Source organism: Lemur catta, chromosome 21 (assembly GCF_020740605.2).
Source record: "Lemur catta isolate mLemCat1 chromosome 21, mLemCat1.pri, whole genome shotgun sequence".
NCBI classification, from domain to species: domain Eukaryota; kingdom Metazoa; phylum Chordata; class Mammalia; order Primates; family Lemuridae; genus Lemur; species Lemur catta.
The window spans coordinates 33816092-33829667 of record NC_059148.1 but is presented as its reverse complement, the minus strand read 5'-3'; the positions used below and the strand labels follow the sequence as shown (position 1 = coordinate 33829667).

General features: G+C 50.0%; 1 protein-coding gene across 1 annotated transcript in view; it reads left to right on the top strand.

Annotated features, from left to right (window-relative positions):
* Nucleotides 1–2600: 2600 nt before the first annotated feature.
* EEFSEC (eukaryotic elongation factor, selenocysteine-tRNA specific) overlaps nt 2601–13576 on the top strand; it is a 112079-nt gene continuing 101103 nt past the window's right edge. The window contains 1 exon segment of the mRNA XM_045534734.1: nt 2601–2913. Within this exon segment, the coding sequence (XP_045390690.1) occupies nt 2601–2913 (313 nt within the window).

Genomic DNA, 13576 nt, shown 5'->3' with positions numbered 1-13576 from the left:
GGCCGAGGCGGGAGGATCGCTCGAGGTCAGGAGTTTGAGACCAGCCTGAGCAAGAGCGAGACCCCGTCTCTACTCAAAATAGAAAGAAATTAGCTGGCCAACTAAAAATATATAGAACAAATTAGCCGGGCGTGGTGGCGCATGCCTGTAGTCCCAGCTACTCGGGAGGCCGAGGCAGGAGGATCGCTGGAGCCCAGGAGGTTGAGGTTGCTGTGAGCGAGGCTGATGCCACGGCACTCTAGCCCGGGTGACAGAGCCCAACTCTGTCTCAATAATAAAATAAAATAAAATGAAATCATTGATTGGGCTCATTTCACAGATGAGGAAACTGAGGTTTCAGGAGAGGACAGGGCTTGTCCGCGGTCACAAGTTGACCAAATGCGTGACACAGGTCCAGTGTGCAAAGATGCCGGACCTGGTTGCAGAGTCTGACAATTCCTTTTGTGAACTAAAATAAAATCTTAAGGCTCACCCCCCAACCCTTGGCCAAAAGGAATACCCTAAAGCTAAATCGCCTGCCACAGGGTTTGCTGCGATCGGGCCAACCTGGGTCATGTCCTTACTCCCGAACCAATCGCTGGGACCAGCAGGATGCACCATGCTGACTGGTTAGAACTGAGTCTCAGGCCCACCGCTAAAACTGGGGTGGGGTCAGCCCCCACCGGTGACCTGGAGGACAGGATGGATGGGAGAGGCCTCCAGGGGGAATCTCGAAGCCGGAGCCCTTCTAGAAGAATCGGGAGCAGACGCTGACCTCTGCAGACCACAGTGATGTTTTGCAACCTTATGATTGTCCACTTTGCAGGTGGAAGAAATTGCAACCTCGCACAGCCAGGATGAGATTGATGGAGCCGTGAATTTGAACCCACGTGGAGGAGATCTTGCTGCTGTTTCAGGCTCCCTCGACCTCGGGCTCAGGGTGGCATTAGCAGATCTGTTGAGCGCTGGCGATATCATGTAGCTCAGCTGGTGGCCCGGGTGACAGGCGGCCTCCTTTGAGGACGGCAGGGGACTTGTTGAGGGAGACACGTGGTTAACACAATCACTGGCGGAGCTACATCCCCTGGGAGAAAGGGAAAACTTCCCATTTCACTCCTGAAAGAGTCTGGAAAGCCCAAACTCCAATCAAAGAGCAAAAGTATAATAACTTCCTCTGGGCAAAATTTATAATTAATCCCGGATTAATTGGCCTTAATGAAGTTGAATTAATTACCGCCTGTTTGTAAAGAACTTTGAACTACCTGAGCACAGAATGGCGTTAAAGGAACAGAAAGAAACCGGCGTCGCATTAACATGGAGAACAAATCCCAAATAATCGCAGTTCTGCAGGCCGTTCCCGGTCTGTCATTTTCCCCGGGGACCGTGCCCCGCCCGCGGAACTGCACGGGGGGGACCCAGGGAGTCTGTGGCAGAGGAGGATGACTCTGTGGACCGGAGGTTTGCAGTGAGCCCGTTGTATTTCCCTGCTGGTGCAAGGGTGGAAGCCTTCATCGGGGCCAAAGAGACTCAACCTGGGTGCTTTGTGGCATTGTGGAGGCTTGGGGCTGGCAGCAGCCTCCTTGTCCCTGGGAGGGGACAGCCTGCCAGGGAGTGGCAGCCACTCGGGGGAAGGAGAGAAAGAGACAAAGCCAGAGCCTTCATGCCCTCATCCCAGCCCTGAGTGAAGCAAGCTCTTCCCCTAGAGCTTTTAGTTAGCTTTATTTTATTTTATTTTATTTATTTTATTACTTTATTTTTATTTTATTTTATTTATTTTATTTTATTTTATTTATTTATTTTATTTCATTATTTTATTTTATTTATTTTATTTTTATTTATTTTATTTTATTTTATTTATTCTATTCTATTCTATTCTATTCTATTTTATTTTTGAGACAGAGTCTCGCTCTGTCGCCCGGGCTAGAGTCCCGTAGCGTCAGCCTCGCTCACAGCAGCCTCAACCTCCTGGGCTCAAGCGATCCTCCTGCCTCAGCCTCCCGAGTAGCTGGGACTACAGGCATGCGCCACCACGCCTGGCTCATTTTTTCTATATATGTTTTTAGCTGTCAAGATCATTTCTTTCTATTTTTAGTAGAGACGGGGTCTCGCTCTTGCTCAGGCTGGTCTTGAACTCCCGACCTCGAGCGATCCTCCCCTCGTCCTTTTCAACCTCTGCTTTTCCTGGAAGGCTTCTCGCTCTCCCAGGTGGTCTGGTCCCGTCAATAGTCCGATTGTCTCCTAGCCCTGGCGCCGGGGAATATAATGGCACAGGCCGACGTGTCCCAACGCGGTGCACAGGGCCTGGCACCCAGCACACGCTTGCTAGGAGCTCGTTGCAATGGATGCAGGATGCATGCATGCGTGGAAGGAGGGATCTCCCCGTCTTGGGCTGTTGGAGGCGACAGGTGGCCCAGCAGCGGTGCACTGGGTGACCTCGGCCAAGTGCCACCGCGAGGCACCCACCGGCGTGGCCGTGCAGGCAGGGCCCGGGGAGGGAGCGAGGAAGGTTCCGGGCCGGAACGGGTTCGCCGGCGGCGCCGGTTGCCGGGGGGGCCGCTTACCGGGCCGGACCGCGGCGCCGCCCGGAGCGGTGAGGGGGCGGGACCGGCGGGGCGGCCGGCATGGCGGCGGCGGCGGCGGCGGCGGGGCGGCGGGTGAACGTGAACGTGGGCGTGCTGGGCCACATCGACAGCGGCAAGACGGCGCTGGCGCGCGCGCTGAGCACCACGGCGTCCACCGCCGCCTTCGACAAGCAGCCGCAGAGCCGGGAGCGCGGCGTCACGCTCGACCTGGGCTTCTCGTGCTTCTCGGTGCCGCTGCCGCCGCGCATGCGCTCTGCGCTGCCCGCGCGCGACGGGCCGGGGGAGCCGGAGCTGCAGGTGACGCTGGTGGACTGTCCCGGCCACGCCTCCCTCATCCGGACCATCATCGGCGGTGAGCGACGGGGACGGGGGCGGGGCTGGGCCGCGGGGTTGTCGCCTCCCTGTCCCCGCTGGGGGGACCCCTGGCTCCGGGCTCCGCGGCGTCACGGCGGGGACTTTGGGGCAGCATTTGCCACCCAAGGCAACCGAGCTGCAAGGTTTTCCCCTAAAAAAAAAAAAAAAAAAAAAAAAAAAAATTTATTTCATTTATTTTTATCAGATGTGTTTCTACTATAGGATCAAGTGAAGGGAACTCAGAAACTGCAAAAAGGGCCCGGGGCTTTGGGGCGGGGAAGCGTTTCCCACCCAAGGCAACCGAGCTGCAAGGTTTTCCCCTAAAAAAAAAAAAAAGAAAGAAAGAAAAAGAAAAAAAAATTTATTTCATTTATTTTTGTCAAATGTGTTTCTGCTATAGGATCAAGTGAAGGGAACTCAGAAGCTACAAAAAGGGCCCGGGGCTTTGGGGCGGGGAAGCGTTTCCCACCCAAGGCAACCGAGCTGCAAGGTTTTCCCCTAAAAAAAAAAAAAAAATTTATTTCATTTATTTTTATCAGATGTGTTTCTACTATAGGATCAAGTGAAGGGAACTCAGAAACTGCAAAAAGGGCCCGGGGCTTTGGGGCGGGGAAGCATTTCCCACCCAAGGCAACCGAGCTGCAAGGTTTTCCCCTGAAAAAAAAAAAAAAAAAGAAAGAAAAAGAAAAAAAAATTTATTTCATTTATTTTTGTCAAATGTGTTTCTACTATAGGATCAAGTGAAGGGAACTCAGAAGCTACAAAAAGGGCCCGGGGCTTTGGGGCGGGGAAGCATTTCCCACCCAAGGCAACCGAGCTGCAAGGTTTTCCCCTAAAAAAAAAAAAAAATTTATTTCATTTATTTTTATCAGATGTGTTTCTACTATAGGATCAAGTGAAGGGAACTCAGAAACTGCAAAAAGGGCCCGGGGCTTTGGGGCGGGGAAGCATTTCCCACCCAAGGCAACCGAGCTGCAAGGTTTTCCCCTAAAAAAAAAAAAAAAAAGAAAAAGAAAAAAAAATTTATTTCATTTATTTTTGTCAAATGTGTTTCTGCTATAGGATCAAGTGAAGGGAACTCAGAAGCTACAAAAAGGGCCTGGGGCTTTGGGGCGGGGAAGCATTTCCCACCCAAGGCAACCGAGCTGCAAGGTTTTTTCCTTCAAAAAAAAAAAAAAATAATAAAAGTTTTTTATTTAATTAATTTTTTTTTTTACAAAATGTGTTTTTGCTATAGGATCAAGTGAAGGGAACTCAGAAGCTACAGAAAGGGCCCGGGGCTTTGGGGCAGGGAAGCGTTTCCCACCTTACGCAACCGAGCTGCAAGGTGCTTTCCTTCCAAAAAAAAAAAACAAATAAATAAAAGTTTTTTTATTTAATTTAGGGCTTTGGGGAAGGGCAGCATTTCCCACCCAAAGCAACCGAGCTGCAAGGTTTTCCCCTCAAAAAAAAAAAAAAGTTTTAAATTTATTTTTATCAAATGTGTTTCTACTATAGGATCAAGTGAAGGGAACTCAGAAGCTACAAAAAGGGCCTGGGTGCGGGGGCTCACGCCTGTCACCCCAGCACTCTGGGAGGCCGAGGCGGGAGGATCGCTCAAGGTCAGGAGTTCGAGGCCAGCCTGAGCAAGAGCGAGACCCCGTCTCTACTAAAAATAGAAAGAAATTATCTGGACAGCTAAAAATATAGAAAAAAATATTAGCCAGGCGTGGTGGTGCATGCCTGTAGTCCCAGGTACTGGGGAGGCCGAGGCAGGAGGATCACTTGAGGTCAGGAGTTCGAGGCCAGCCTGAGCAAGAGCGAGATCCCGTCTCTACTAAAAAAATAGAAATTATCTGGACAACTAAGAATATATAGAAAAAAATAATTAGCCGGGCGTGGTGGCGCATGCCTGTAGTCCCAGCTTCTCGGGAGGCTGAGGCAGGAGGATCGCTTGAGCCCAGGAGTCTGAGGTTGCTGTGAGCGAGGCTGACGCCACGGCACTCTAGCCCGGGCGACAGAGCCAGACTCTGTCTCAAAAAAAAAAGCTACAAAAAGGGTGACCATAAAGTCTCAAAACTGGTCTCCTCACTTGTCCTTTCAGTCTCCTTGTTCCTGTTCGTAGAGTCAAGCGCTGTTCCCACCTTGTGTATCATTTCAAAACAAACCTCCATGTGACAAGCATATCTGTGTCTATGTATGAATCACCCTTTTTTTCTTCTGCTTATACAGCATTTCACTCAACATTGTGTGTGTTGATTGCACCGTGTCTGTATATATTAAAGAAAGCTATGTCATCCTTAAAGCTTCCCTAGAATTCCATTGTACACTTGGACCGGCATTTTCTTTACTGACCTCTTCTTCATGATGGGCATGTATTTTGTTTCCAGTGTTTGCTAACCACGCTGCAGTGAATGTTCTAGAACAGAAACCTTTGGCACGTGTGCGAGTGTATCTGTACGTAAGCTCCTGGCACTGAACTGGCTGGGGGCAAAGGGCATGTGTGTTTTCACTCATGATGGATACTGCCAAATTGCCGTCCTAAGATGTTGTACTATTTAATTAATTTTTAATTACGCAGATAATACATGAGTCCATGCTGCTTGTGAAGAAATGGAACATTACAAATAAGACAAAAATCCCCTTAACCACCCCTGACTGCTCAGTTCTGGAACCTTCCCATCTCTACAGGTGAAAGTACTATAATTTCTTTTTTGTTTTTTTTTTCTTTTGAGACAAAGTCTGGCTCTGTCACCCGGGCTAGAGTGCCGTGGCATCAGCCTCACTCACAGCAGCCTCGGACTCCTGGGCTCCAGCGATCCTCCTGCCTCAGCCTCCCGAGTAGCTGGGACTACAGGCATGCGCCACCACGCCCGGCTCATTTTTTCTATATATATTTTTAGCTGTCCAGATAATTTCTTTCTATTTTTAGTAGAGACGGGGTCTCGCTCTTGCCCAGGCTGGTCTCGAACTCCTGACCTCGAGCGATCCTCCCACCTCGGCCTCCCAGAGTGCTGGGGTGACAGGCGTGAGCCACCGCGCCCGGCCAGTACTACAATTTCTTTGTGGATTACTTTTCCAAACCCATTTAACCACGCTTAAGTATAAGGACAGAGCTTTAGAACTTGCTTTGTTTTTAGGAAAAAAACAATACAATGATACAAGCTCATGGCATAAAGGGTGTGTAGCTAAAACAAGTCTACTCCTCACTGCTGACTGTAGTCCTTATGACCTCCCTGTTTCCTTTTGCTGTGTTTCCTTCCAGGAATATTCTATATGCCTGCAAGCACATTTTGGAATATATACGGGGCAGACGATTCTTAGCTTGGTGGCAGATGGCCTCCTTGGTCACTGGGCATTCTGGGTCCCCAGCTATAGTGATGAGTTTGTGAAGTACATGGGTGGGGGAACCTTTCCATGTTGCAAAACTGCATGAATTTAGCTGTCATCAAATAAGCTCACATTCAAGAGATCAATTCGATATACTTTAAAAATGTACATTATTTTGTAAAAAAAAAAAACAAAAACCTAACTACCGTGTACTTAAAAATTTCAAAAAAATGAAAACTATTTGTTAATTTTAAAGTTAACCTTTTAGTGACTTGGTTGCGTCCGGTTTTTGTTGGAAAGCGTTTGAATATTTGGTTGCAGGAGGGAGGTCCGCAGTTTCAGCCGATCCTCTAGATGGATGTCAGTCACTTGTGACCTTAAGGGCAGCGTGATTTGGGTCAGGGAGGAGAATGTAGATTCGCAGCAATAAGTGGTTGAAAAGCAGGAAAGCATTTTTCAAGCATGTTGCTGAAAGCGTGCGTATTCTGGATTTTTCCATATTTCAGTTGGATCTTTCTTAGCGTCAAACGATGACTTTAAAATATCATCCACTGAGAGCTCAATGAATTCCATCTGTAGTTCTTTTAGGGGCCTTGATGATATCAACTGGGTGAGGCTGAAATGCTAATTTGAGCGTGATGTCAGGATTCTCAAAGTCTGTGAACCTTTCACTGTATTTTCCAATTAATAGGTCTGTAACAGCTGTGTATGCTTAAAATGATTCACATATATCCTCCTGCTCATCCGTAACCTTTGCTAACTGGGGAAAATGTTCATCCAACATTTCCTTTTGAAGAAGTGTTTTGAAAAAAGATAGCTTTTTTTTTTTTTTGTAAATGCTTGGATTTTTTTTTTGCCACATATCATATGTAGACTTTAGTTTTACCTTGCAAAGAAATATTCAAGTCGTTTTGATCTGACATGCTATCACACAGAAATGCTGCATTCCCGTAGAAATCTTCTTGTAACAATTCACACTGCTGATTCTGTCCTTCATAAAATTTAACTACGTGTTCTCATAGGGACAAAATTTTGGCTAACACCTGTCCCTGCGATAGCCAACTCACTTGAGAATGATATGGCACATCCACACGGAATACCTCATCGTTCAATTTTAGCACGTTGCAAAACTCATGATGCCCTGTTGTGTTTGCACCAACATAGTTAACAATACTTGCAACTTGTTGCAAAGTGCCACTTAAAATAATAGCTTTAGCACAGACATTTTGCTGATGCAAGATACAATGAAAGGAAACGAGGGCATCTGGATCTGTTAATAATTTTTTTTTTTATCTGTGCAAAAAAAAAAAACCCTTCATGTTTTCCTGTCACGGAAGGTGCACCGTCTGTACCTGCACTCACTAAATCACCGAATTCAGTCCAACTTCACGACATTTATCTTGAAAGTCGTTGAAGAGATCTATTCCCCGTGTTCTGTTTGCAAGAGTGCCCAAAGCGAGTAACTCTTTGTAGCAAAGAAAATCTTCTGTTATGACCTCAATGAAGTATAAAACCTGCGCCGAGTCAGTAGCATCAGTTGATTCATCCAAAGTGATTGAATAGTATAGGGTTTCCTTTTGAAGTATTGCATGAAGTTGTTTTGCTAAGCTGAAGGCTGATTCATGCCGCTGCTCAGTCGTGGTTCTCCAAAGAGGCAGTTGTTCGTCCTTTGAAACATTATCGAGGTCCAAGCATCCTACCGCTTCGACAATGCGTTCTTTTGCAATTGCTACGTCACTGAATGGCTTCCCTTTTTTCCTTCCAAGCTACTTTATAAGTTGCTTCAGTGACATTATTTCCAGATCTTATTGCTGGCTTGAAAGAACTGTCTTTGCTTTCGCTGTCCATTTTTCGATTTCTGCAGTACAACCGTTTGTGCCTCTCCCCCTAATTTAAAATATCCGTGAGCTTACGAGTGTTACAATGCTGATGCGCATTGAGTTTCTTTAAAAGTGATCCTGCAGTATCACAAAGCAAGCAAATCATCTTATGTTTAGCAGAAACAAGATAACAGTGCAGTTCCCAATCCTGATTAAGAATTCTGTTTTCTTCAGCGTTCTCTTGGTCGTCTTTGACACGATGAGCTGTTAAGCAGACAGAATTGAAAACTGCCATCAAGCTGTGCAACTATTCACAGACTTCACAGCAAACAGAAACGTAGTGCACCCTTGTCAAAAGCTGTTAGCGGACTGGCGTACCCGACCTCCATGAACTCTCGCCAGCCAGCCAGTCAGGCAGGGAAATTAGGGCTAAATCACGAGCATAGCAGCTGTCAGTTTAGCCCCTGTGGCTTGCTGACGTTCCAATCGTGCCGCTCAGTTCGGCAGGATTATTTTGTTGAAACTTATTCTATTCTCTGGGATTTTGAATGCATTCGTTTAAAAAATAAAAATATAGGCCGGGCGTGGTGGCTCACGCCTGTCACCCCAGCACTCTGGGAGGCCGAGGAGGGAGGATCGCTCGAGGTCAGGAGTTCGAGACCAGCCTGAGCAAGAGCGAGACCCCGTCTCTACTAAAAAAATGGAAAGAAATGATCTGGACAGCTAAAAATATATATAGAAAAAATGAGCCGGGCGTGGTGGCGCATGCCTGTGGTCCCAGGTACTTGGGAGGCTGAGGCAGGAGGATCGCTGGAGCCCAGGAGTCTGAGGTTGCTGTGAGTGAGGCTGACGCCACGGCACTCTAGCCCGGGTGACAGAGTGAGACTCTGTCTCAAAAGAAGTAATAAAAAAAAATTAAAAAATGAAATACATTTTAGGACATATACTCTGAGGCAGTTCAAGTCAGAGGTGGAAGGTTAGAAAAACGAGAAAGCAAATTCTTAGTCTTTTGTAGTAAATCCTCTAGGTCAGGGAGGAAGGACATATTTTTGGAGTCAGACCAAACTGGGCTTGAAGCCTGGCTCTCAGTACTAACTGTGTGACCTTTGAACCCAATTCTGGACCTTCCACACGCTGGCAGGTAGTGATAACCACACGAGTATTTATTGGCTTGGCTTTTTAAAGTTTAATTTTATTTTAATTGTCCAGCTAATTTCTCTCTATTTTTAATAGAGACCGGGTCTCATTCTTGCTCAGGCTGGTCTCAAACTCCTGACCTCGACCGATCCTCCCTCCTCGGCCTCCCAGAGTTCTGGGACGACAGGCATGAGCCACCGTGCCCAGCCTGGCTTGGCTTTTTTTTTTATTTTAATTTTTATTTTAGTTCTCCAGCTAATTTCTTTCTATTTTTAGTAGAGACGGGGTCTCGCTCTTGCTCAGGCTGGTCTCGAACTCCCGACCTCGACCGATCCCCCCGCCTCGGCCTCCCAGAGTGCCGGGATGACAGGCGTGAGTCCCCGCGCCCGGCTTGTTTGTTTCGTTTTGTTTAACTCTCACCCCAGTTAAACCTGGGAGGTGAGATGCGATCGTCCCATTTCACAGATGGAAAAAAGCCACGGCTCAGAGAGGTCAGGGTTAATACGCTTAATAAATGTCCGAGCTAGGTTTGGAGCCATATTTTTCCGATCACTCAACCCACACTCTGGCCATCGTTCTCTGCGAATGAAAAAGCGGTCCCCGTCCACTCCAGCCCCCCGTCGTAGAGGTTCAGAGCAGTATTTTTCTCAAATCCATTTTGGAATATAAATCTCCCAGGGTTGCAACGTCAAAAAGACTCAGCAACGTATGTTTTAAAGACTCGGGTGGGGAATGAGGGACTTTGGGCTCATCCTCAATCTAACTCTGGCAGGAAGGACGGGGACTGAAAAATGCCGGTATCTCGGCTTGGCCATTTGTAGCCTTCTGGTGGCCGGGAGGATTAACAGCGAACCGTCCCCCGGTCTTTTGTTCCGGTGGTTAATGAACAGCACTTCCTCCGCCACACCGTGTCACCCGGATCTCTTGCCTCCCGTCCCCACCGTTTAAGCAGCGCCTGCTTCGTGGCTTGGACGCTCCCTGGGCCTTCCCTGCCTGGAACCGACGAGGCTGGCAAAGGTCTCGTTAAGTCTGATTCAGGTTACTGTCTTTGGACGGGACAGACAACCAAGAGTCCGGGAGATTTTTTTTTTTTTTTGGAGACAGAGTGTCACTCTGTCACCCGGGGCTAGAGTGCCGTGGCGTCAGCCTCGCTCACAGCAGCCTCAGACTCCTGGGCTCAAGCGATCCTCCTGCCTCAGCCTCCCGAGTAGCTGGGACTACAGGCATGCGCCACCACGCCCGGCTCATTTTTTCTGTGTATATTTTTAGCTGTCCAGCTAATTTCTTTCCATTTTTAGTAGAGACAGGGTCTCGCTACATTGCCCAGGCTGGTCTCGAACTCCTGCCCTCGAGCGATCCTCCCGCCTCGGCCTCCCAGAGTGCTGGGGTGACAGGTGTGAGCTCCCGTGCCTGGCCTGGGAGATTTTTTTTTTTGTCTCTGGAGCCCAGAGAAAACATTCTATATATTCTATATTCTATAATCTTCCACTGTCACTGGAAGATTGTCCTCTGCGGTACCACGTCTGTGACTTTCTCTGCCATCAGGTGCGGCTGAGGCTGATAGCGGAGTCTCTTGCCTTCGCTTGCTCCGGATCCTCTCGTGTGCAAGCGAAAGTCTGCCTTCCTGGGCACAAAAGTGAGCCTCTCTGCTCATAGACAAGTTTTTCTGTCTTGCCTGGTCCCTTGCTGGTGTCTGACCCCACCTGTTGTCCCTCCAAGCTGGGGCACCTTGAGCTGTCCCCAGGACAGTCTCAAATCGAGCTCTGTCTGCAGCCCTTTCTCTCGGCGCTGGACAGCAGGTGACTTTGCTTTGGTGGCAGTCTGGGAGCAGTACATCCGAGCCACAGCCTCGAGTCGAAATTAATGCAGAATATTTGAGCAGGCACCAACAGGCAAGACAAATGGAAGCAGCCGTCATATTTCATCGTGCCCGGGCTCCATCTGTCTTCTCGCGGGGCTTTGCCCTTGAGAAGGAAACATATCAGATGTGAAATCAAAGACGATCTTTGCGGTCCCGCCAGGCACAGAAAATAATGCAAAGAACTTCGGCTTCTGGAGGCAAATGTTGCCCTGGAAGGTTATAATCAAAGTCAGAAGGAAATCAACGGCCGCAGCTTTCGGGAAACCTGCAGTCATTTAACATTCACTGCTTTCCAGCTGTTCCCCGAGCATCTCTTTTGTTTGCTCTCAGCGTTTCTCTTGGGTTTGCCCCTCAACCTCGCCCTGGCCAGGTTGGCATAAGATTGGGGCAGGGGGTCCCAGGATATAACCCGTAATTTATACCTTGAGACGTGCTCCCATCTCGGTCGTTCTTGGGTTTGACGGAGTCTCAGCCAGGCTGGGGTTCAGGTCCTCTTGCCTTGGAGCTCAAGTCTGTGTCCCCTCGTACCAGCAGGGGCTTTGGTGCCATGCAGAGGACGATGGTACCCGGGGTATTCTGGAAGCCCCAGTCTTGGGGACGGTGGATCCTGGCGTGTTTTTTTTTTTTTTTTGAGACAGAGTCTGGCTCTGTCGCCCGGGCTAGAGAGAGTGCCATGGCGTCAGCCTAGCTCACAGCAACCTCAGCCTCCTGGGCTCAAGCGATCCTCCTGCCTCAGCCTCCCGGGTAGCTGGGACGACAGGCATGCGCCACCACGCCCGGCTCATTTTTTCTATATATGTTTTTAGCTGTCCAGATAATTTCTTTCTATTTTTAGTAGAGACGGGGTCTCGCTCTGTTGCCCCGGCTGGTCTCAAACTCCTGAGCTCGAGCGATCCTCCCTCCTCGGCCTCCCAGAGTGCTGGGGTGACAGGCCTGAGCCACCGCGCCCGGCCAAACACATTTTTATGGAGATACAAGTCACGTAGCATCCAATTCCCCCATTTCAGGCGCACACACAGGGGTGCTCAGTATATTCTTAGGGTTGTGAAGCTGTCACCATGGTCTAAATTTGGAGCATTTTCATCGCTCCGTAAAGAAACCGCGGGACCCCGTCGGGGTCATTCCCCAGGCGCCCCTCCCCCAAGCCCGGGCAACCACTAACGTATTTAACGTCACCTTTTCTGGACATTTCCTATGAATGGAAGCATACAGTGTGTGTGAGTTTCGCAGTCCGGCTCTTGTCACTTAGCGTGTGCTCTGCAAGTTCATGCATGCTGGAGCGTGAACCTGCAGTGCACCCCTTTTCTTGGAAAGATGTGTCCCGTTGGAGTCCGGTTGTGGCAAAGCACACGGAGCGTACGGTTCACCCGCGTCACCCGTGTCAGCTGTGCAGGGCCGTGACGAGGACTCTCCTGCCTGCCTCTTCTTGCAGTTACGAGCTCGGCCCGACGGCCAGGAAAGGCGAGAAGCACAGTATGGGGGACCTTGAGAAAGAGGAGCCCGGAGGTGTGAGTGCCCGGGGTGGGGGACACACAGCGGGGCCTGGAAGGGTGACCCAGGGAACAGCCCGAGCGAAGTGCAGAGGTGGGGGGGGGGCTGTCATCGTGGCCGCCCCTGGTGCATTTGGGAATTGAGGGAGGTGGCGCCCAGTTGCTGAGGTCACGGGCCATCCGGGCTGTCTCGTGGGGGACGACTGAGATTTTGCCATCAGGGGAAACAGAGGCATCCCGGCTTGGGGACGTAGAGTGAACAGAGACACAGACCAAGGCAGGGCTGGAGTGGCCTTGACGGAGGAGCCACCAGGGTGTCAGGCGGAGCGGCCAGGGATAGCGGTGACCGGAGAGCTCAGGAGCTGGGAGGGACAGCCCCGTTGTGGGAGGAGGGCGGGCAGGGAGTTTGCAAGCTGACGGATGCTGCCGCTGGCTTGTAGCAGGCTCCCTGTGAGTCTGAGCAGAGCGCCTGTGACAGGGGGTCGGGGACGAGGCGTTTCTGTCCCCACCCGGCTGCAGCTTTCTGACCCAGGTAAAAGAGGGAGAAGGAGAGGGATACCGAGGCAGGACGAAGGGGCCAAGCACAGGCCCAGGGGAGCGGTTCTGCCTGTCCCAAGCAGAGAGGGAGGGAATGGATTTGGGGCAGCATCTCTCGTCGGCGGGACAGTGTTCCAGACCCTTCACGTCCTCGTGCAGTCCTCCCAGCCGGCCTCCAAGGGAGAGATGCCCGTCTACACCGGGGGAGACATGCCCGTCTACACCGTGCAGCTCATACAAGGAGGCCGAGCGCAGGGAGCAGGCTGCTGTAGGCTGCACAGGGGGCTCGCGGCCACCCGGGGCTTTGAACCCCGCCCTGGCTCTGCCCCCCGGGCCTCAGCCCACGCCGGCTTCCGCAGAAAACCGTGGCTGGTACTTTCTACGTCCGTCAAATTGTCACACATAGAGACTTCTGCTCCCATTCTTCCCCTGGATTATTTCCGTCTTGTTTTTTATTTTTTTATTTTTTGTTAATTGGGTCTTTTATTTCCCTCGCGCTGCGTGATT